The following is a 22944-nucleotide window of genomic DNA, read 5'->3' on the forward strand; positions in this document are numbered from 1 at the left end:
AGACAGGAAAATCTGTAAAAATAGGCAAAATTTTGCCCATAATTTGGCAAAGATTTTTAAAATTGTAATATCCAAAAGAGAATATAGGAAAACATTTTTGTGTAATGCTGGTGGGAGTAGAGAATTCATATAATTTCCTTAGAATGTAGTTTGGAAGACTGTACTGAAAGTCGTTAGGGGACTTCCGTGTGCCACAACTACTGAGCCTGCGGTCTAGAGCCCACGAGCCACAGCTGCTGAGCCCGCATGCCACAACTGCTGAAGCCCACACACCTAGATCCTGTGCTCCGCAACAAGGGAAGCCACTGCAATGAGAAGCCTGCCCACCGCAACGAAGAGTAGCCCCTGCTTGACGCAACTAGAGAAAGCCCGCGCACAGCAATGAAGACCCAATGCAGCCAAAAAAAATAAAATTAAAAAAAATAAAAGTCGTTAGGGAATTCCCTGGTGGTCCAGTGGTTAGGACTCTGCACTTTCAGTGCTGAGGGCCCGGGTTCAATCCCTGGTTGGGGAACTAAGATCCCACAAGCCACGTGGTGTGGCCAAAAAAAAAAAGTCATTAAAGTACATAAGTTGACCCACCAATTACACTTATCCTAAGGAAATCATTTGAGATGTGTATACTTTTGTGTTCCCACAGTGAATAGCAAAGCAGAACTACCTTCATTTCTGACAATAGAGAATCAGTTAAACTATGGGGCAGTCATTCTAAGGAACATTGTGACCATTATAAATTATATTTTCAAGGCATATTTAATGAAGTGTAAAAATGCTTATGTGTTAAGTGAAAAAAGCAGGTTATAACTCTAATTTATAAAATATGTATCTCTGTAATCATGTTAGCTTTTCTTCCTTGTGTTAGTGACCTCAGGCCTTAAAGAAAGCTGCTGCAGCTCCAGGTGTCAACATCTTCCCACTAATGACCCAAGCAGAAAGGAAGGGAGCAATGAGGGCTTTCTTCTGTTGACGCTCCGTCCCCAGGTGTATTCCTCTTCCATCTTATTGACCAGAGCTGGATCACAGAACCACTCTGAGTTGCAGTGGAGGCTGGGAAAGTGAGTATCCAGCAAAGAGGATTGTGATTAATCCTTTGGGGCTGGCACACTGCCACTAAGAATGCTCTGGGGTTCTGTATGTAGGGAAGAGGGGCAAATGGTGGGTAGACAAATGTGTTGCCACACCCAGTTAACTACAGCATGTTGTTTGGGCCAATAAAGCCACATTCCAAGAGGGCAGTATTTGTAAACATCAGTGACAATGTACCCATATGCCATCATCTCTGCCTTTCTCTGGAAGAGGTAGGCATCATGTGCCAGTGTCAAAGACCAGCTGTTTGAGAAATAACAAATTAGCATTTGTTTAATTCCTGTGATTAATGACCCTTAGTTTACTTCATCTTTGTGTAAGAGCAACAGTGTACTGAATTGTGTCTCATCTTGTATTTAATATGTAGATCAGTACTTCTTCTCTTATGTATTCTGAACTTGAAAAGGTTGGGAAAGAGCAGGGACCCTTCTGGGATGGAAGAATTTGTGCCATGTCCTTTAGTTTTCTGGAATTGTAATTACTTGGAAGTGATGAACTAGGTAAAGAGTGCTTCTTAAAATCACACATTGCAAGATCCCTGAAGCCAGCTAGAACAGCAGGCCCAGGGACCCTTTGGGATGGAAGAATTTGTGCCATGTCCTTTAGTTTTCTGGAATTGTAATTACTTGGAAGTGATGAACTAGGTAAAGAGTGCTTCTTAAAATCACACATTGCAAGATCCCTGAAGCCAGCTAGAACAGCAGGCCCTGGGCTACACGCCCAGTATTGAATAATAAAACGAGAGACCTTAGAAATATAAGTTCCTCTGCCCTGTGTTTTGGGGGTTTTCACCCCTTCAGTTTTTGGGTCTGGGGAAGGGCAACAGAGACTTCTTGCTCATGGCCAAGGCTCTTAAGTTTATGGGAAGGAAGTAGAGATGGCAGAAGAACCAGCAGTGAGTACCAAGGAGTTATTGGGGAAAAAAATTAGGAGCTGAGTTAGTTGATGGCATAGTTTATTTTTATTTTTTTAATAAAGTTTCTTTTATTTATTTATATATATATTTGGCTGTGTTGGGTCTTCGCTGCTGCACATGGGCTTTCTATAGGTGCGGCGAGCTGGGGCTACTCTTTGTTGTGGTGCGCGGGCTTCTCATTGCAGTGGCTTCTCTTGTCATGGAGCACGGGCTCTGGGCACATGGGCTTCAGTGGTTGTGGCACGGGGGCCCTAGAGGGCACGGGCTTCAGTAGTTGTGGCGTGTGGGCTCAGTAGCTATGGCTCACGGGCTCTAGAGCGCAGGCTCAGTAGTTGTGACACACTGGCTTACTTGCTCTGCAGCATGTGGGATCTACCTGGACCAGGGATTGAGCCCGTGTCCCCTGCATTGGCAGGTGGGTTCTTAACCACTGTGCCAACAGGGAAGTCCCAATGGCAGAGTTTAAATTCAGCTTTTGCTGATAAGGTGGATTTTGACAACTCCTTGGAAGCTGAGTTTAGTTCTTTCCCTTGAGCCTTTCCTCTCCTCCCAGTGGACAGCATCTTAAGTTCCAGAGAAGATGATAAAGCTCCCCTGAGGCAGCTATGGAATCTCCAAGTTCCTATTCCAGTGACTCAGTTTTCAGTAGTTCACTCTTCCTCCATCTCACTCTCCCTTCACGTGGTAATTAGAAGGGATAGGGCACAGCTTCGCTAGCTTGCATTCCAGGAAGGGTCCCGAAAGGAGCTGAGTTCAGGGTGAGCAGCTCTGAATGGGTATAAAATACTTCTCATGTAGCTGCCCATTGGGTGGGGACTTAAGCTCTTTTGGATGTGGCTGAACATGCCACTGATACTCTGTGACCCTGTGCTGTGGCACAGAGCTTCCAAGTTCACCAGGTTTAGGAATCCTTTCCCTGGAAAGCCCAGAGGATAATAATCGGTAACAGACTTCATCACTGTGACTGGGAATGAATCTCACCAGAAACTCAATAGCAGCTAATTCACACAGGTCCCTTGACCACTCTCAATGCTACCAACAATCTTGGTGGTTGCACCCACAGTAGGTTCTGACCACTAATGAACTTGACTCAATCTCTAAGAAGCAGTCTCAGCTGCAGGGAGCTCCAGTCCACCTGCGCCTACCTCACCACTGTTCGCTCTCACGGAGGAACAAGTTGGTCAGGAAGCTGCACCACGGCCTGGCTCTTAAAGAGAGGCTCTGAGAACCAGAGGTGGAGATTCACTGACTTAGAATTACTCTAAGCAGCTGCAGTGTAATGTCTTCGGAGAAGGTATGTGCCGACTTGATCAGAGGTGCAAAGGAAAAGACTCTCAAAGGGAAAGGACGGATGCCCACCAAGACTGTGAGAATAACTACAAGGAAAATTCCTGTGGTGAAGGCTCTAGGACTTGGGAATCATTTTTCAGATGAGGATCCACAGCGACTCGGTGACATGCACAGTCCTTCTGCGATTGTTAATAAGATTACTTCCATCAGTACTGAACCAGGAGTTGAGGTGGAAGTCACCATGGCAGATGTTTAAATCAACTTTTTTTAATAAACTGATAATCAGTTGTTAAAAATATAAACAGACATCATTTGTGAACTGAATAAAGGCTTTTGACACTTGGAATAAACACCTGATGGGTAGGCTGGATTCTCTGCCCTTAAGGAAAAGAGCCACAGATGATTTGAGTATAACGTTTAATGTAAGATACAGTGGATTGGCAGAGTTGGTACAAAGCTAAGAGATTCATTTCTAGTCAGTGAGTTAACAGCCTAGGCACCTGGACAAAAAATTGGCTCTGCTGTCCTCGGTCCTCCAAAGCCCCCTGTACAGCACCAGCTAGAGGCCCCACACCAAGACTGATATTGGCTACCTGAAGGCTTTGATGGAATCTACTGTTCCCAGAGTGATTCAAGAGACTGGCTGGCCCTAGTCAACACAGCACGTGTAATTTTCAGGACAGGCTTGAGGAAAGTGGGTATAGAACTGGACATGGGGTTTGGGTGGCTGTACATTTGCTGCATGCAGTAGTCCAAGAGGCTCTCAGCTGGAGAGGTTAGCCTTTCCACCCTCCCTGACTGCTGTTTGGGAAGAAGGAGAAAAAAGGTCTTTCAAAAAGCTGTATTTGGCATGAGCTAATGCCACTGCCAGTGGCCAGGCACAGACACAGAAGGCCCTGAGGAGCTGGGCGGAAAGGAGAATGTGCAGGCAGAGCAGGAAGTAGCCAGCTCACATCCCTGCCCCAGGAGCCCAGAAGGATGAAGGCCGTGCAGTAAAGGGTAACATACGGTCCTCCTCTTTGGTCACGCAAAGGCCCTAGCATGGGCCTGGGAGGTGAGAGGGCTGAGGGGTGCAGGCTCTGCCCTCGGGCCCCAACCTTTAGGCTCATCACATTGAGGCAGTGATGCAGCGAGAGGTGAGGCAAGGAGACAGAGCAGTCAGGCTGGTAATCTCCGGCTCCTAGGAGCTGCCCTTGTCCTTGTCATCCATGAGGTCATACCTGTGGGAACAAGCAGAGAGGGCTCCGGTAGAAAGATGACTTCTGTGTCCTTTTATAAATGAGACAAGATCTGAGGGCTCTTATACTTCCGAGGATCAGTGGTTCTCAGCTTGGGTTACATCCTTTTCCCCTCCTATGATTGGGATTTTTCCTACTTAAACATCCAAGCCCATCCCCAGCTCATCAGACACTCACCACTGGGCTGCACCCTGGGAAAGGTCTATCTCAGCGAGGTCCAACTGCACCTGTGTTGGGGGATAGTAGGGGTGAGATGTCACTTTTGATGTTTCCAAAGACCACATCCTACCCTGACACACTTCTGGTCCCAAACCAGTGCAGAGGTAATTGGGTAGTAAAGTACTATAAAGTACATCTGTAAAGTAGTGTCACCAGGGTGCTTACTCCCTAATAGAGACTACAAGCCTTTCCACCAGCAACTTCTAACTCTCACCTTTGCCTGGTCCATCTTTGCCCTCTTCTTACCTTCCCCAGCAGCTCACGCTCTCTTGACATGAAGGAGGAACTAGACTTCACAGAGACATCCAGCTTTCGCCGAAGGGCCTCATCCAGGGGCAGTTCCCACTCAAACCTGAGGAGGGACTGGGATTAGGGGCAGGGGCCCTTCCTGAGCCTGCCATCTCTTCACTTGAATGCTCACTGACTGACCGTTCATCGAATTCAGGATTTAGGGTCCTCTTCTTCTGTGAGCTCTTCCTCTTGGTACCCCGATTCTTGTCTGGCAGTAGCAACAGTGACACGTAGGGGTCGGGGGGATCCCGTCCATTTTGTCGAAGGGCCCTGTGACAGGAGGAAGGAGGTGATGAGGCAACCTGAGGGGAGGGACGGGGAGAACCTGGAGGATGTGAGGGATGGAGTCTCACCGGCAGCTGTGAACGATGCTGATCAGCTTTCGTCCTTCACTGTAGTACCAAACAGTGAGTTTCACCTGGCCCAGAGGCCCGGCTGGAGCCTCAAGGGGACTGTGGAGAGATGGAGATAGCGGTGGGAGGAGGTAGTGCCTCGGGAGTCTGTAGCTTATCCTTTGTATCCTTGACTGAGTCCCATCTTTCTGACCCAGCGCTTTACCTGTCACTGTGTGTTAGGCGCTGCCGGAGCTCTGGGGCTGAGGAAGTGATGTGAGGGAGTCCTCCCCAGAGCTCTGGTTCTTCGCTTAGAGATGAGGAGCTGTGGCTGTAGCTGTGGCTGTAAGCTTCCACCCCTGAGTGCTGGGACACCAGGATCTAGGTAAACAAGAAAGCAGCACGCAGAGTCCTTCCGCTCCCGGGCTAGAAGGACACGGCCCTCTGCTCCCACCCTCCCTCCCCTTGCCCACTGTCTCCTGGCACTCACCCTGAGCTGTGCTCTCAGTAGCACCTGCCCTGCACCATTGCTGAGCATAAACCAGTGGTCCAAGCAGAGCCGGTCAGCCACGAGGAGCTCAGAGAGGGGCAGGGATAACGAGCCCAATGCGCCAGTCCCCTCACCCCGAACCTGTGGAGCAACAGGACTGCCGTCAAGAGAGAAGTGATTTAGGTAGTTCCCTGGCGATCCAGTGGTTAGGACTTGGCGCTTTCACCGCCAGGGCCCGGGTTTGATCCCTCGTGGGGGAACCTGCAAGCCGCAGAGCGAGGCCGGAGTAAAAAAAAAAAGAGAGAGAGAAGTGATTTAATCCTGGCATTCCAGGTCCAAATGCTTGGACACTTGAGTGGTTTTGGAGAGACTCCCCTTCGTGAAGGGCAGGGGAGCCGTGGTAATAGTTGCTGCTGGTCCCACTTCCCTGCTTCCCTTTCTTTTTTAATCAGAGTAGACTGTACTATCTTTACTTCCTAAGCTTTCACAAATTATCCCAGTAATACCTGCACAGGGTAGAAAAAAGAATAGTAAAAATAGAATTAAATTGTTTCCTGCCCATCCTATCCTCATGTCCATACTCCAAATGTAATGAGCCCTTCCTATTTTCTTTGTTCTGGCATAATTCTAACTAATATGTCTATCTCTATTTCATAATTTGCCAACTTTAATATCTACTGATTCCCTGCTATTCAAGATGACAAATTGAGCTCATTTACATCTCTTCTCTACCTCTGCCAGTGTTGTTAATAGTCGCATTATTTGACATTCTGTTGCTTTCTATTCATGTAATTCTCTACTTACTGTTCTATCAACTTTGGAAGCTATTTGACTTACTCCATATAGAGAAAGTCAGCACTCCTATATTACCTTCCCCCATCCTCTCCCCACCTCCCATACCTCTTCACTTTTCGGTCACCCTTCGACCCACTGAAATCTAGCTTCTACTCCATTCCAGCCACTGAAGTTGCTCCAGTCGTCAGTGACCTCCTAGTTTTCAAAGTCAGTGAATAGTTTTCAGTCACCTAATTTTACCTCTCAGTAACATCTGACCACTTCCTGTCTTTTGAAACACTCTTCTTTTGGCTTCTGGAACCCACTCTCTTCTGGGGAGCATCCCACGACCCTGGCCACACTTCAGTGCTCTTCTTCCTCCACCTGCCCTTCTGTGGCAGCACCCAGCATGTCCAACCTTTGTCTTCTTTTCACTCTACACACGCCCTGAGAGATCTCACCCACGCTTGTGACTACAGCTGCTACCTGTTGCTTGCTCATGATGCTCAAACAAGAGGGAGAGGGAGGAACACCACAGTGGGCCACAGATCTACCTTCCAGATGGCTATCTCCCCTTGGACAGCCCTCAGACATCTCAATTTCAAAAACTCCTGCTCGGTGCATTCCCCGTGTTGGCAATGGCACCTTTATCTGTCCATCCACACTAAAACCCCAGGAGTTAACACCTACGTGTTCTTTGTTCCTCTTCCCCCTCCACGTCAAAATAACCGCCAAACACTATCTGGCCTTTGTCAGTTCTCGCTTCAATTACTCTAACAGTCTCTTAAGTGACCTACCTGCCTCCAGTGCTGCCTTCCTTCAGTTCATTTTTTTTACCCTGATGTCAACACCATCTTCCTAAGATGCAAATCTGGATGCCACCTCTCATTCCTTCAAATGTTTCCCTATGCCTTTAGGATAAAATCCAAATTCTTAGCATAATTTTTTTGTGATCTTGCTCTTTCCTGCCTCTATAATGTATAATTTGCCTTCTTTCTCCTCCATTCCCTTCTCAGCCTTAAGAGTTTTCCTGTCCTTCTTTTCTTCGTCAGGGCCTATTTACCCTTAAGCTAAGGATGCCTTTCTTACTATCTTTCTTACCTCACCTTTTCCCTTGTCTGAGTTAGAACCCCTCCTTTTTCCCCTACACTGCCTTTACCTCAGCAGTTATCAGTCAGGAAGTATTCTCTGGTTATTTTTCTCCTAAAAGAAGAGTGTGAGCTCCAAAAAGATAAGAACATCTTTTATCTCTGAATGCCCTGTGCCTGGTTCAGTGCCTGGCCTGTGACAGCAATCTGCAAAATGTTTGTAGAATGAATTTACGGTACCTGCAACTCCAGGCTCTCAGAGTTTGGTTTCCTGATGAGAAAGGAGGCACTGTCATCCCAGACAGGGGCTGACGTTTGGGAAACAGTCTGGTGGAGATGAGGGGTATGATCAGTGTTGACATTTTCTCCTCTACGTCTCTCATCCCTCCCATTCTTAGTCCTGCAGCATTTCCTAATACCTTAGTTTTATAAGAAGTATCTCCCACGGCAATAGTAGCATAAGGGCTGGGAGGCTTGGTACCTTTTCGGAGCTGCAAAGAGAATGTTAGTCTTAAATTTGGACCAGTTAGGCAGATTCCCCCCTCCCCTCACAAATTACATCCACAGCCAATGGCCCATGTCCCCATTATCACTTGACAGCCCTCACCCTCCTGGCCTCGAACAGAAAATTCTTCCCACCCCAGTACCACCCTGGGAGAGAGGAATTTGGAATTTACTATTCCAAATACACTAGGAGCATCCAAACCTGAGGGATGTAGAAGGGCCAGGGAGCTATGGGGCATGGGGAGCATATCTCACCGGCAGGTCCTCAGCCCGCTCCAGGTAGACAGAGAGCAGGGCTGCTGCCAGTTCTGCATTCTTCTGAGTCTGGATCAAACTGTTCACCTGCAGCACCTGGGGAAGGACACATGGGAGCTGGGGAGTGGTAACTGACACTCTGGGGCCTGGCATATGCCTTACAAGCTCATAGAAGAGTTTACTTTGACCCATCTTGGGTCCCTTCCTTCCTCCAGCATCTTTCCTTACCTCCTCTAACTCAGCAGCAGTGGGACGGGGGGTCAGACGCTCCAGACACAAGTGCAGGCAGCCAGATGGGACATCCTCCAGGGTCAGCCACTGTGGAAGGGGGCAGGGTTAAGACTTGGGGGTGTGGGGACAGGGACTATGAGAATGAATCATGCATCAAGATCAGGACGGACTGCTGATTCTAATTCCATGCTCACCTCATCAAGGAAGCCATTGTTTAGGACTGTGGTGAGACTCACTTTACACCTGTAGAGGAGAAAGATTAAAATTAAGGTCTATGGTCAAGAGCCAAGTCTTTTGTCTCCAAGGTCTACAGAGGCCCAGCCCATCTTCCCCGCTGGACGCCCCCCACCGCCTCACCTGCCCAGAAAGTCATCCTTGTCCAGATCCTTGTCAAAAACTTCAGCCTCTAGCTCTTGGCCTGGAATTGATGTGACGATCACCTAGTGGGAGAAAATAGTGGGATCCTTTCCTTTTCTTCTCAGAATGACTGGACACCTCCCCCAATCAACTGAACCCCAGAAGTTTTTTGGACCACTCTCAGAGCTGGGGGAGGAATGGGGCAAGACTGGGAAGAGTCCTAGCCCTCAATTCTGACCTCAAAGACCTCGTTCCAACGGGGATTGAGATCTTCCCGAACAACACGGCTCCGGAAGCTTCGTCCTCCCAGCTTTAGTTTGACATAGGGGTCTGACTTCCCCTTCACTAATCCCCCCAAGAAACGGTCTTTGGCAATCAGGTCCTGGGCCTCTAATACATGGATCCGAAGCACATTCTGTAAAAGGGACAGATGGGGCACCAGGTGGCGGTCAAAGAGAGAATACTGTCAGACCCAACCCTGAAACAGGCTTTGCGCACGTAGGGTGGGCAAACAGACTCCAGTACTTTCCAGATATAGACTTACCTCCGTCCCAAATTTACTGTCAGGAGTAGTGTGACTGGGTCGAGGTGGGGCATCCACACTGCTGCCTGTCTGGGGGCTCTCGTCGTCCAGGTCCCAAGCTCCAGGAGTACCAGGCACAGCAGGGAAGCGCACTTCTGATGAATCCAAGTACAAGAGCTGGGAAGGGTAGTGTGATTGTCAAAGCAGTGCATTTAGCCACCAGCAGGCAAGGTATGTGGGGGCTGGGGGGGCAGGGCAGAGCAGGGGCTCTGACAGGGAAACTAGGTCCCTGCCTTGGCTGTGCTTATCTCTGGGGGGTTCACTCCAAACTCACCCTACTCAGACACCATGTCTTCCCCCAGTTAGATCAACAAACATTTTTTGTGCGTCTGCTAGATGCTTTCAGATACACTAGCTCATTTCATCGTAGAGGATCCCCTTTCCTTACTCTTAATACCACCAGGAATCCACGAGGCCCTTCCCCTCTACCTCCATACCCTCATAACCAGTTTCATGTACAGCCGGGAGTTTGGGCCAGAGCTGCTGAGCTGGAACCACTGGTCCAGGGTGAGTTCAGGGGCAGTCAGCAGGCGAGCCAGAGGCAGGGTCAACGCCCCTAAAGTCAGGGCCCTGGAGTCATCCTTCACCTATAGGCACAGGAGGAGGGGATGGAGTGAGGGATTAGGGAAAAGGGAGGTAGACTGCGGAAGTGATGACACAGCTGCAGCTTCATTCTCTCTCTGCCAATCACAAACCTTTTGCTCCACTCCAGGCCATCCTTTTACAGTCCTCTGCCTACTCTACAGTCCCTTCCTCCTTTGCTCTTTCTGGTCTCGTTACCTGGAAAGTTCTCATTCTGCTCTTCTCTGCCTGTTTAAATCCTTTAAGACCCTCTGAAAATCCTACTTCCTTCACAAAGACTCTCTAGTTACTCCAGCCTCTGTACCTTTCTCTGGCCATCCTAAGCACTATACTATGGGTATTTTACTCCCAATGATTAATGGTGAATCATTCTTAGATGGTTATATATGTTTGTCTCCTCTCTGAAACTAGCCAGTAAGCTTCATGAGGGCAGATACTGTATTTTGATTTTTCTATGACCTTAAAAGTGCTAGACGTCTGGGAGGCTGGGACTGGCATATGCACACTACTCTATGTAAAACAGATAATCAATAAGGACCTACTATATAGCACAGGGAACTCTACTCAGTACTCTGTAATGACCTATATAGGAATAGAATCTGAAAAAAAAAAATAGGTATATGAATACGTATAACTAAATCACTTTGATGTACATCTGAAACTAACACAATGTTGTGCTAACTCTATACTCCAATGTCAAATTAAAAATTAAAAAAAAATTAAAATCAAATAAAAATAAACCAGAAAAAAAAAAAAAAGTGCTAGGTGTCTAGCTGGTGCTCAATATGTTCTTCTCTTCTTTTAACAGGGTTTTTGTTTAGTTTTTGGCTGTGCCGCATAGCATATGGGATCTTAGTTCCCTGACCAGGGATTGAACCTGTGCCCCCTGCAGTGGGAGCGCGGTCTCAACCACTGGACCACCAGGGAAGTCCCCTTCTCTTCTTTTAAAAAATAATTTTTTTGAGGCATAATTTACATACCACAAAAATCACTCATTTTAAGTGTGCAATTCTCAGTTATAAAAATGATTCTAGAGAGACAGGTGGGGAACTTTGGAGAGTAGAAGAGGTGGAGAGTCTAGGTAGGTGGACCGAAAATAGAGATCGTGGAATTCCCTGGTGGTCTAGTGGTTAGGACTCCATGATCTCACTGCCAAGGGCCTGGGTTCCATCCCTGATCAGGGAACTAAGATCCCGAAAGCCACACGGCACAGCCGGAAAAAAAAACAAGAAGAGAAAATAGAGATCAAAGGAGAAGATGGAGACAAGAAATGGTGCAGATCTGAGAAGACAGAATAGGGTATCCAGGAGGGACTGATAGGTGATTCTCTCACCTGCACGTCGAGCTCCTGGCTTCGAGGGTCTTGCAGGAAGAACCGGAAGGCCTCCTCCCACACCGGGCAGTTGGTGTTATAGACAGCCTGGAGATGTGCAGGATGTGATCAAGGTACATGCCACAGTCCCAGTCCTGTTTCTCCAGAAAACCCTTCCTCTTACAGGCATCCTAAAGGGAACACTTCATCCGAAGAACAGTCCTCCCTCCTCCTGTCCCCACACACACATGACACCTGGCACAATGATATCCTTGTCCTGGCCCTCACCTTGCTCTCCTGGGTCACATCCTGAATTGACAGCTGCACCATGGGGTTGGGCTCCTTGTTCCCCTTCTTCAGCTGTGGGGGGGTAGAATTCAGAAGTCACTATCTTGGTTGTTTTTGTTTTTGTTTCAGTGAAGGAAGGAGAGCTGTCATCAGAATCCTTCCCCTGGTGCTTCCCTGGTGGCGCAGTGGTTAAGAATCTGCCTGCCAATGCAGGGGACACGGGTTCGAGCCCTGGTGCGGGAAGATCCCACATGCTGCAGAGCAACTAAGCCCGTGCACCACAACTACTGAGCTTGCGCTCGAGAGCCCACAAGCCACAACTACTGAGCCTGTGCACCTAGAGCCTGTGTTCCGCAACAAGAGAAGCCACCACAGTGAGAAGCCCATGCAGCACCATGAAGAGTAGCCCCTGCTCGCTGCAACTAGAGAAAGCTTGCACACAGCAACAAAGACCCAATGCAGCCAAAAATAAATAAATAAAATAAATAAAGATTATAAGAGAATATTATGAACAAATTTATACAGATAGTTAGAAAACATCGATTAAATAGATAATTTAAAAATATAACTCACGGGACTTCCCTGGTGGCACAGTGGTTAAGAATCCACTTGCCAATGCAGGGGACACGGGTTCGAGCCCTGGTCTGGGAAGATCCCACATGCCGCGGAGCAACTAAGCCCATGCGCCACAACTACTGAGCTTGCACTCTAGAGCCCACGTGCCACAACTACTGAAGCCCGTGCGCCTAAAGCCCACGCTCCACAACAAGAGAAGCCACGACAATGAGAAGCCCGCACACTGCAACGAAGAGTAGCCCCCACTTGCTGACTCTAGAGAAAGGCTGCACACGGCAACGAAGACCCAACGCAGCCAAAAAAAAAAAAAAATCGTACTCCTGGATCCCCTCTTTGGAACCCTTGTGTTACATGTTGCTACTGAAGCAGAGCAGGCCGGGGGAAGGGAGAGTGTGGGAATGCTGCACCCATGGCTTCCTGTTCACCTGCCCTCAGAAGCCACACTCACAGGAAGATCCTGGGCCCGATCCAGATAGACAACTAAGATGGCAGCTGATGGGGGCTCCGGATGGGAGGAAACTCCTCGGTTCCACTGTAGAACCTGGTGTGGGGTGGTAGTAGTCAGACCTTCATCCCTCCAGCCCCCCATACTTCTAGCTATGTATTTCTCCCCTGCTAGCTTCCTGTTTTCAATGTTAGTTACCTGCTCCAGTTTTTCTGCATCCGGCAAAAGTGAAAGCCATTCTAGCCTTAAGTGAACTTGGCCTTGCCCACTTTGTAGAGGGAACCACTGGAGGGAGAGGTAGAAATGAGGTAGATAGTAGAGATCATACACACACCCAATCTCTTCCCCACCAATGTAGCAACCACCGTCTACACAATGGGGGACAGCACCCTCCACCTTCCTCTTCTCTCAACTTACTTCATCCATTACTCCAGCCTGCAATACTTTCTCTACATCCAGCTTCATTCTGGGGGGTGGTGGTAGTGATGATGGCAGTGAAAGGGAAAAGAGGGGAGTGTTACAATTAGCAACATGTCATTCACTGGCCCGCTTCTCATCCACACAGAAATAACTGGCACATCTCAGACTCCCTTCTTACCCTCCGGAAATATATATGCATGTGTGTGTGGTGGGGATGAGGGGTGGGAAGGCTGGGAAGGAAAATATGATATGATTCCCAGGCCTGGAAAGGGATTATAATTACCTCTGAGACCCTGGTGGCCCTGGGGATTTAGAATCCTAACACAGGCAGAGTCTCACCTGCCCAGAAAGTCATCTTTGTCTGGATCCTTGTCAAACACTTCCACCTCAATTTCCTGTCCTGGGACCTCATGTACCATAACCTGAAGAACAGAGGGATAAGGTCCACAGGTGTGAAGATCATCCAATCAGCATATTCTCTCAAAATCTCCTGGAGCCTCCCCATCTGACACAGCCCCACTTGTTGGCTCTCCCACCTCATAAGTCTCTCCCCACTGGGGGTTGAGTTCCTCATCAATGACACGACTGCAGAATGTCTGGGTGCCCACTCGCACAAGTGCGTAGGGGTCTGACTTGCCCTCAATCAGGCCCTTTACGTATTTGTCCTTGGAGCTCAGCCCTCGAGCAGCTAGCAGGTGAATCCGAATAATGCCCTGAGGGTAGGAATCATATTGTGAGAAATTAAAGACCCACCACAGGGTTCCCGAGAGAAGGATCTATCTAATAGGGGAGAGACCATACCCTGGGAAGAGGGGAACGCAACTGGGCCGCATCTTGAAGGTCAGGCACAAGGGGCACCAATAATCGGTTGGGCAACACAAGAAAGGCAGCGATGGAATCCATGATCATGGTGTCAGAGAGGGAGCTGAATGGGGGAGTGGAAAAGGAGGTGAGTGTGAGTGTCACTATTTCCCCACCGCCAACTATGTTTCCCACAACCAAGAGACCTAAAGCTAGAGGGAAGTCCTTTCTTGAAAATACCTTTTTGCTTCTCTTCTACCCTGATTTCCCACCTACTGCTCTGTCCCCTCACTGCCATCGCAGCTCTTCTTTCGCCCTTTGCCCTGGCTGAGGAGTCTGTAGCCCACTTCATTCTCTACCAAAATACACAGTCCCCCCACAGAAGAAAAATCACAGTATGAAACTTTTCAGGGGTATCTGATCTCCCCAACTAGGGTCAAGGCTCTTGGAGGGCATCAGCTGCATCTTTTACTGCTCTGTATCCCTTAAACCCCCAAACCAGGGCTGGAACACTTAGCAGGTGCTCGATAAATCCTTCATACCTGAGTCCTGGGATATCCAGCAGGTTGGTCATCCCTGTCCAGTTGATATCTAGGGTCTGGAAGCAAAGAGCAGGGGGATCGGGACAGAGCATATGGTGGCATGGTCACACCCATCCAACAGTTGCCAGACCCTCAGCCTACTTGTCAGTTCCCTCCCCCATTCCCCATAGCTTCCAGTCCTCTCTGCTTCCCCCGCTTCCCTACCCCTCCTCAACATTTTCCCTTACCGGGCGTCGGATAAAGAACATCGACACAGCCCCCACGATAGGAAGGTTCCCAATGAGTGGTTCAAGAATCACTCGTAAGACACCCTGCAGCTGGGGCAGGAAGAGATGAACAAAGCCTTTCCTCAGAAACAGCCTTCTTTCCCTCCCAGACCTCCCCAGCCTTGGTTTTCCCAACTTCCCACTTCCCCATATCTAATGAAACTTAGGGCAAAGGCTTCTTATGGAGGCCCCTGACAACTGCCCCACCTGCATGCCCTTGACTCCTGCTTTGCAGAAATATTTCTTCACTTCCACATCGATCTGTACATCACCTACGTAGCTGGGAGTTGGTGAGGAAGAGAGCAGAGGGTTAGTACTAGGCTGAAGTGGGTAAGGGGAGTGAAGTAGTCAGAGCGACCAGGAAGGGGAATTGGGAAGAGTGGTGAGTGGCATTACCTGATGTTCAAGTCCAGCAGGATCTGTTCTTTCCTCTGACTAGGGTGAACCCTGACTCCTACGATGCGCAGTGGCTGCAGAGATGAATGCTTGAGAGGGGAGGGAAAGGCCCCTTTGGGCCACCCATCTTCCCTGCTCCATCTCTTCCCTGTCATTACTTTCCCTCCTACACACGTACCTTTCCACCCAATTCCACTCGTGTAAATGTAAATGTTTGCAGGTGGGGGTTAGATCCTCGAACAGCTGGGGCCACAGTTTCGGCCAAAAGCTTCTCCATATACTGGCCCAGGAAGGGCCAGACCTGGGCCACAATCTGGGAGGAAAGGGAGCTTGTCATAGGAGAGCGCTGCCTTCCCTCTAAAGGCAAGTTCCTTCAGACTCCTCCCCATGGGGAGGCTAGATTTGAAGCGTGGCAGGGTCTGACAAGAGAGCGAACCCCATTCCCCCTCAGGAAAAACAAAACCCAAGACAAGCAACCCTCACCTTATTTAGCCACTCAGCTTTTTCCACATCTGGGAAGCTGACCTGGAGGTGGAGAACGTGGAGATAGTGAGGAGCACTATCCTCTGCCCGTAGTTTCCTACTAAGATGCCAGATGGATGCTCACTAAGGAAACCTAAGTGTGACAGGGCCTCCTCACACCCAGGGGTTGGGGGGAGGGGCCGGGATGTCCTGAGGATTCATTCCTCCAGGGGATTTGGGGCCCTGAGGTCTCTTCGGCAAAGGGAGCTGACAGTGTCAGCCACACAAAGTTGCTTTGCGGATAGCTCAGGGATGTGAAACGATAACAGCTGCTGGGGCAGAGAGGAGGAGGAGGGAAGAGAAGGGCGCATTCTTTCCGGAGGGGGAGGTCCTGACAAATCAGAGTTTGAGGAGGAAATCCTGGGATTGGATAAATCCTGGTTCCTTTTACCAGCCTTCCCTCTGCCCCTCGAACTGGGGCCAAGAGGTGAAGCAGGATGCGGCTCCTGTGTTAGGGAGGGGCCAGAAGAGCTATACAGGCCAAGGCTGGTGTTTTCTTTCTTTCTTTTTAATCGGTGTGACTCTTGATGGGAAGGAAGGACACCTGTGCTTTGTACTGGGGGGAGGAGGAGGGGTAGTTGCTTTAGGAGGAAAATTAGTTTCCATGATGAGAAGCAGGAAGAACAGAGATTCTTGCTGCCTGGGCTACAAGTCCCATGGGACCATTTCTGCCCCTTTCTCCTCCCCAGTCCAGGGTCTGGGAAGCATAGCTGTGTTTGCCTAGTGTCAACTTTTTCGGTACGCGGGCCTCTCACCGCTGCGGCCCCTCCCGTTGCGGAGCACAGGCTCCGGACGCGCAGGCTCAGCGGCCATGGCTCACGGGCCCAGCCGCCCCGCGGCATGCGGGATCCTCCCGGACCGGGGCACGAACCCGTGTCCCCTGCATCGGCAGGCAGACCCCTAACCACTGTGCCACCAGGGAAGCCCTGCCTAGTGTCAACTTTGATTCCCCCAGACAGGCACCTCTCCTGGGAGGAGCAGGAAGGGAGGGGCCGGGAAGGGCCGGGTAACGGGCTCGGCATCTGCAAGGCCTGAGAAGGCATCGGGGGCCCTTACCACAGGAGAAGGGGTGTAGAAATAGGGTCCTGGCCCCAACCCAGCAGGCGCAGCCCGCAGCCCGGAAAAGGGTGGGGCCGGCCAGAGGCGGTGGAGTGCGGGCAGCGGGCACTGCAGCAGTCACACTACCCTCCCCCCAGTACCCCCACCCTTTGTCCAGCAGCCGCCTCCGCTGCGCTGCGGCCAGGCCGCCTGAGGCTGGAAGGTTAGGGCCGGAGGGTCCATCCGGGTGCGGGAGCTCGACTGAGCAATGCTCCCGGGGAGGGTCTCGGGATAAGAGCGGGAAAAGGGATAAGAACCTTATGTCCTTAAGCTGCAGAGATGAATGCTTGAGAGGGGAGGGAAAGGCCCCTTTGGGCCACCCATCTTCCCTGCTCCATCTCTTCCCTGTCATTACTTTCCCTCCTACACACGTACCTTTCCACCCAATTCCACTCGTGTAAATGTAAATGTTTGCAGGTGGGGGTTAGATCCTCGAACAGCTGGGGCCACAGTTTCGGCCAAAAGCTTCTCCATATACTGGCCCAGGAAGGGCCAGACCTGGGCCACAATCTGGGAGGAAAGGGAGCTTGTCATAGGAGAGCGCTGCCTTCCCTCTAAAGGCAAGTTCCTTCAGACTCCTCCCCATGGGGAGGCTAGATTTGAAGCGTGGCAGGGTCTGACAAGAGAGCGAACCCCATTCCCCCTCAGGAAAAACAAAACCCAAGACAAGCAACCCTCACCTTATTTAGCCACTCAGCTTTTTCCACATCTGGGAAGCTGACCTGGAGGTGGAGAACGTGGAGATAGTGAGGAGCACTATCCTCTGCCCGTAGTTTCCTACTAAGATGCCAGATGGATGCTCACTAAGGAAACCTAAGTGTGACAGGGCCTCCTCACACCCAGGGGTTGGGGGGAGGGGCCGGGATGTCCTGAGGATTCATTCCTCCAGGGGATTTGGGGCCCTGAGGTCTCTTCGGCAAAGGGAGCTGACAGTGTCAGCCACACAAAGTTGCTTTGCGGATAGCTCAGGGATGTGAAACGATAACAGCTGCTGGGGCAGAGAGGAGGAGGAGGGAAGAGAAGGGCGCATTCTTTCCGGAGGGGGAGGTCCTGACAAATCAGAGTTTGAGGAGGAAATCCTGGGATTGGATAAATCCTGGTTCCTTTTACCAGCCTTCCCTCTGCCCCTCGAACTGGGGCCAAGAGGTGAAGCAGGATGCGGCTCCTGTGTTAGGGAGGGGCCAGAAGAGCTATACAGGCCAAGGCTGGTGTTTTCTTTCTTTCTTTTTAATCGGTGTGACTCTTGATGGGAAGGAAGGACACCTGTGCTTTGTACTGGGGGGAGGAGGAGGGGTAGTTGCTTTAGGAGGAAAATTAGTTTCCATGATGAGAAGCAGGAAGAACAGAGATTCTTGCTGCCTGGGCTACAAGTCCCATGGGACCATTTCTGCCCCTTTCTCCTCCCCAGTCCAGGGTCTGGGAAGCATAGCTGTGTTTGCCTAGTGTCAACTTTTTCGGTACGCGGGCCTCTCACCGCTGCGGCCCCTCCCGTTGCGGAGCACAGGCTCCGGACGCGCAGGCTCAGCGGCCATGGCTCACGGGCCCAGCCGCCCCGCGGCATGCGGGATCCTCCCGGACCGGGGCACGAACCCGTGTCCCCTGCATCGGCAGGCAGACCCCTAACCACTGTGCCACCAGGGAAGCCCTGCCTAGTGTCAACTTTGATTCCCCCAGACAGGCACCTCTCCTGGGAGGAGCAGGAAGGGAGGGGCCGGGAAGGGCCGGGTAACGGGCTCGGCATCTGCAAGGCCTGAGAAGGCATCGGGGGCCCTTACCACAGGAGAAGGGGTGTAGAAATAGGGTCCTGGCCCCAACCCAGCAGGCGCAGCCCGCAGCCCGGAAAAGGGTGGGGCCGGCCAGAGGCGGTGGAGTGCGGGCAGCGGGCACTGCAGCAGTCACACTACCCTCCCCCCAGTACCCCCACCCTTTGTCCAGCAGCCGCCTCCGCTGCGCTGCGGCCAGGCCGCCTGAGGCTGGAAGGTTAGGGCCGGAGGGTCCATCCGGGTGCGGGAGCTCGACTGAGCAATGCTCCCGGGGAGGGTCTCGGGATAAGAGCGGGAAAAGGGATAAGAACCTTATGTCCTTAAATAGGTTAAAAAAAAAAAAAAAGTCTTGGGGACGACAGGAAAGAGGAGGGAACCCACTGAGCGGCAACGGGAACAGGGACGCCCAGGAGCAGTGTGAGTGGCACCAGAAACGAGGAGGGGCGTTCAAGCGGTTTGGTTGGAGGAAGAGCCACGGCCGAGACGGGCTCCCCAAATGTTATTGCTCTTGCCCAAGCGTAGAGGAAGAAGTCCTGATTCTGTGGAAGAATCGGGATCTGGGCGTGTGGAAGGGGGGGCGGGTAGTGGAGAGTCGGTCCAAAGAGTGGCGCGTCCCTGCAGGCAAGAGGCTAGCGGGCCAAAGGGGAAAGTCTGGGGGCCCATCGTCCCAAGATGGGGAGCTGAGTTTAAGGATAGGGAGGGAGAGCCCGAGAACTAAGGGGCAAGAAGGGGACTATGCTGCACTGAGGATTGAGGGTGGTCGCTCACCCAGGCAGGTAGTTCTCGATGGCTCATGTAAAGAGTTTTCGCCGTGAGCCGCTCCTCATCATCCAGCAGCTGTCGCGCTACTCGAAGGCTCCGTTCTTTCTCCTCGCGGACCCGGCGCCAGCCCAGGTAGAGGGCGAGGCCAAAGAGCACAAAACCCACGCTGAGTCCTATTGCCCCGGCCAGGTACACCGGCACCAGCACCAGCAACCGTCGCCCGAACGAAGTCAGCACCGCCAAGGCCTCACCCGCGGCGCCTGGGCCGGCAGGTTGGTTCCCAGAACTCTGGTCCAGCTTTGCGTGAGCAGTGGGAGGCTGGTCAGGGGGGTCGGAGGGAGCGTAGGGCTGGTCCACTGGGCTGGGGCGGTCTCCAGGAGAGCGGTCCATGCTGCCACCTCTGGGAGGACCCGCCCGACCCAGAGACCAGCTAGAGGTTGCTTGGTTCTGAGACCAGATTCCCCGCCTACAAACCATAAACCCCAGAATGGGGGAGGGGACTTAAAGCCACGCCCATTCGTTCTGACGGTTCGGGTTGGTCCGTGCCGCATAGATGAAGGTGGAGTCAAAAGACCGAAACCCCGCCCCCTGCCTCGGGGAGAGGAAAGGGCTCGGGAGAGGTGGTAGTACCTTCCTGATTGGACCGGAGTGCCAAGATGGGCGGTCTGAGATGGTGGGAAAAGGAGAAAAAAGGCTCTTAAGAGCAGCTTGAGATTAGCCAGAAAGAGGGGGAGGAGCGGCGTACCCTTTCAAGAGGAGAAACGGGACTAGGAGCTCCCCCACGTGGGATTGGAGTGCCTATGGTATGACGTCATGCAGAGCCGCACCGGCAATTACTCTGTTTTAGAGAGCTGGAGTTGCGAAGTTGAGGGGTTGTGGAGCGTCGGGATTTCCTTCTCCTCCCTTCAGACGGTTTGGCAGAACTTGGTCTGCGATTCCTACATGTTCATTTGTCTCCTTTCCCACGTTTTCATACTTTAAGCACATTCCTTATCCTTCCACTTTTTTTTTTTTTGCTGGTTGTCCTTATAAAAGGAAAGGAAATTACCCTATTTGGAATGAAAGTGTTCGATGATCGACCCTGTTTATCCTGTTCCCAGTCCTCTACTTTGTCTATGCAGTGTAACGACAGACTCTAGAGAAAACTGGAGAACCCGAAAATTACAGAATTGAGATAATCTAGCCTTCAGGCAAGAGGGAGGGGGGAAAAAAGCGGAGTGAATAGGAAGTGAGGCTTTATTTCTCTTTAGAAATCTCCAAGTTAGTTCATTCTATCTCCAAGAATTAGTCATCTCTATTTTAAAGAGCAAATTAAAACTAAATTGGCTCCAAGGGGGGTGGGGTCTCAGCTGCCACAGAAATGATTACATTTTCCAAGAATTCCTGACCCTGAGGAACTGCTAGGACACTAACATGGGAAATCAAGAGTAATGAGACAATTCTGTTTCTCATTTGCCTGGGTTATAAGGAAGGTTTAGAATACAGTCAGATGTAGAACTAAGTTCTACATCGCACAGTGTAGGTTTAGGAAGGAAAAAATGCAGGGTATATTGATGATGACTCTTGTTACTAGTTAACTGGACTTAGAGGTGTAGTGTTGTCCAGGGACTTAGAAACTGGACTGATTGGAAGCCCAGGAGGGACAGATTGGTCATGATTACCTTCTAATGCGATGTATGTGGGGCTTGTGTTATTCTGTTTGGTTTACAGCTGTTAAATTTTATCTGGCTCTGCAGGGCACAGATTTCATCAGGCTATGTTTCATCAAAGCTGTTTAAAACGTATCCCTGCCCAGGCTCCCTCCCTTAATCTTAAATTTTCTCATTTCCCTTTCTCTACTTCTCTGAAACAGTATCTAAACTGCTTCTTTCAGTTTGCAGAACTGTGTAAGGAACAGTTTTCCATCTGCGTCCTATGTTCTCTGTATTCTCAGAGATGAGCAGGTAAAAAAGGAGCTCAAGGAGTTTGGAGGAGGTGAGTGTCCACCAACTTGATGAACCAGAACTATAGCAGGAAAATGGACGAACATCCTCAGAAGGAAACCTCCCTATAAACTGAAATTTGCCAAACACTGGAGTAGGGGAAGGGATCCCTTAGGCTGGGGGATGAAGAGGGTGACCTATGGAAGTTCCTTTTCAAACTTTTCCCCTTTCTCATCCTATCTAGATCATCAGATCCTCCTACTGAAGACAGTGTATGGAGGACAAAAGCTCATCCCCAGGAAGGTCTCTTCCCAGCTGGGGCCCAGGAGCCACAGAATCAGCAGCTGCAAGGCACCAGAACGAGTAAACAAGATGAGTCCCCGCCCATTGACAGTTCTGCTGCCCAGGTGCCACCTGGTGGTGATAAGCAGTAAGTGGGTAACACGAAAAAGGATGGCCATTTGTTAGAGGAAGTGTCTAAGAGAGGAGAGCACTTTAGACTTCCTGGTTTTGCAATCTGCATTTATATGTAAACTACAGCTGCCTCCCAGGGTTGGATGTGGTAATCTGGTCCCAGCCTACTCTCCAAGAAGGAAGGGGCAACAGGATTTGAGGAAACTTCCTCTGTATTATTCCTTGTAAGTTACTGGAAAGTAGTGGTCCCATTGCTGGATGGCTATCATTAGAACTTTCTTATGCCAAGTCTGGAGTCAGACTGCCTGAAGAGATTCCTAATTCCATTCCTTATGAGTTGTGGAGGCTTGGGTTGATTACCCTCTGTAAGTCTTTCTCCTCTGCAAAACAAGCATAATAATAATGCCCACTGTGTCAGTGAGATATTGCATGTAAAGTGCCTAGCACAGTACCTTGGTTTATATTAAGTACTCACATGTTAGCAATTTTTCTAGAACTCTCTGCTTATTTCCTATGCAGCAACACAGGACCTTTTTCTCCATAAGGTAGCCCTTCATATATCTGAAGACATCTATTGGGTCTACCCTCAGTCTTCTCTTGCCAGTTTTTTTCAGATACCCCACTGGTTTGCCAATGGACCTCTGCAAAAACTATTTAGAAGAACACACAATACTTTAGAACTGGTTCCACTCAGATAGACATGGTAGAACTACTATATTCACAATGCACAACTATGGTTCTTTTACCCTTATGGAGTTTCTAGAAAGGTACCTAGAACATAGCAGCCTCTTGATATTTATTAACTGACATACTATGAAGAATAAGATTTTAATTTTTTGCAGCCAGTTAGAAGTCCCATGTTGTTCTCACATGAATTATTGCTAATATAGATCTCTGCATTTGTTTCTCAGATAGGCTCAAGCAATTTTTAGAGGGAAGGTCGGTCAGTCCAAATTGACCCTTTGGATTAATTTAGTCAATACAAGTTACAGACACTTTCCATATTACTTAGTGTTTCCTTGTGTTACTGTTGGTAACTGGGCTTTTCATATTTTTATACAATTAAAAAAAAACACCATAGCCCTTGGGTATATCACTAGAGACTAGAGATTTCTCTAACATGAATGTGCTAGTCCACATTTACTAGGCACAAATGTTGTTTTTTTTTTTTTTTTTTTTGC

At 50.0% G+C, this 22944-nt stretch overlaps 1 protein-coding gene and 1 non-coding gene across 2 annotated transcripts; one reads left to right on the forward strand and one right to left on the reverse strand.

Moving 5' to 3' along the window:
* The first annotated feature begins 441 nt into the window (after positions 1-441).
* TRNAE-UUC (transfer RNA glutamic acid (anticodon UUC)) lies at positions 442-514 on the forward strand. The gene has a single exon. It is a non-coding gene; the product is annotated as a tRNA-Glu (tRNA).
* A 3029-nt stretch (positions 515-3543) lies between these two features.
* On the reverse strand, positions 3544-19937 carry ESYT1 (extended synaptotagmin 1). The gene is made up of 31 exons (XM_007467737.1): positions 19434-19937; positions 17583-17624; positions 17278-17412; positions 15283-15356; positions 15094-15166; positions 14848-14937; positions 14621-14676; positions 14079-14202; positions 13814-13990; positions 13617-13699; positions 13275-13323; positions 13056-13142; positions 12861-12953; positions 11837-11908; positions 11570-11656; positions 10092-10241; positions 9616-9771; positions 9310-9486; positions 9072-9154; positions 8909-8957; positions 8712-8801; positions 8484-8579; positions 8144-8215; positions 7965-8051; positions 5863-6003; positions 5599-5753; positions 5394-5492; positions 5179-5310; positions 4996-5101; positions 4708-4757; positions 3544-4512 (listed from the first exon to the last, which is right to left on the reverse strand). Exons 1-31 carry the CDS (start codon positions 19902-19904, stop codon positions 4473-4475), a joined length of 3396 nt encoding a protein of 1131 aa, XP_007467799.1. The 5' UTR covers positions 19905-19937; the 3' UTR covers positions 3544-4472.
* Positions 19938-22944: the final 3007 nt, after the last annotated feature.

The sequence above is a fragment of the Lipotes vexillifer genome, unplaced genomic scaffold, assembly GCF_000442215.2.
Source record: "Lipotes vexillifer unplaced genomic scaffold, Lipotes_vexillifer_v1.1 scaffold387, whole genome shotgun sequence".
Lineage (NCBI taxonomy): Eukaryota > Metazoa > Chordata > Mammalia > Artiodactyla > Lipotidae > Lipotes > Lipotes vexillifer.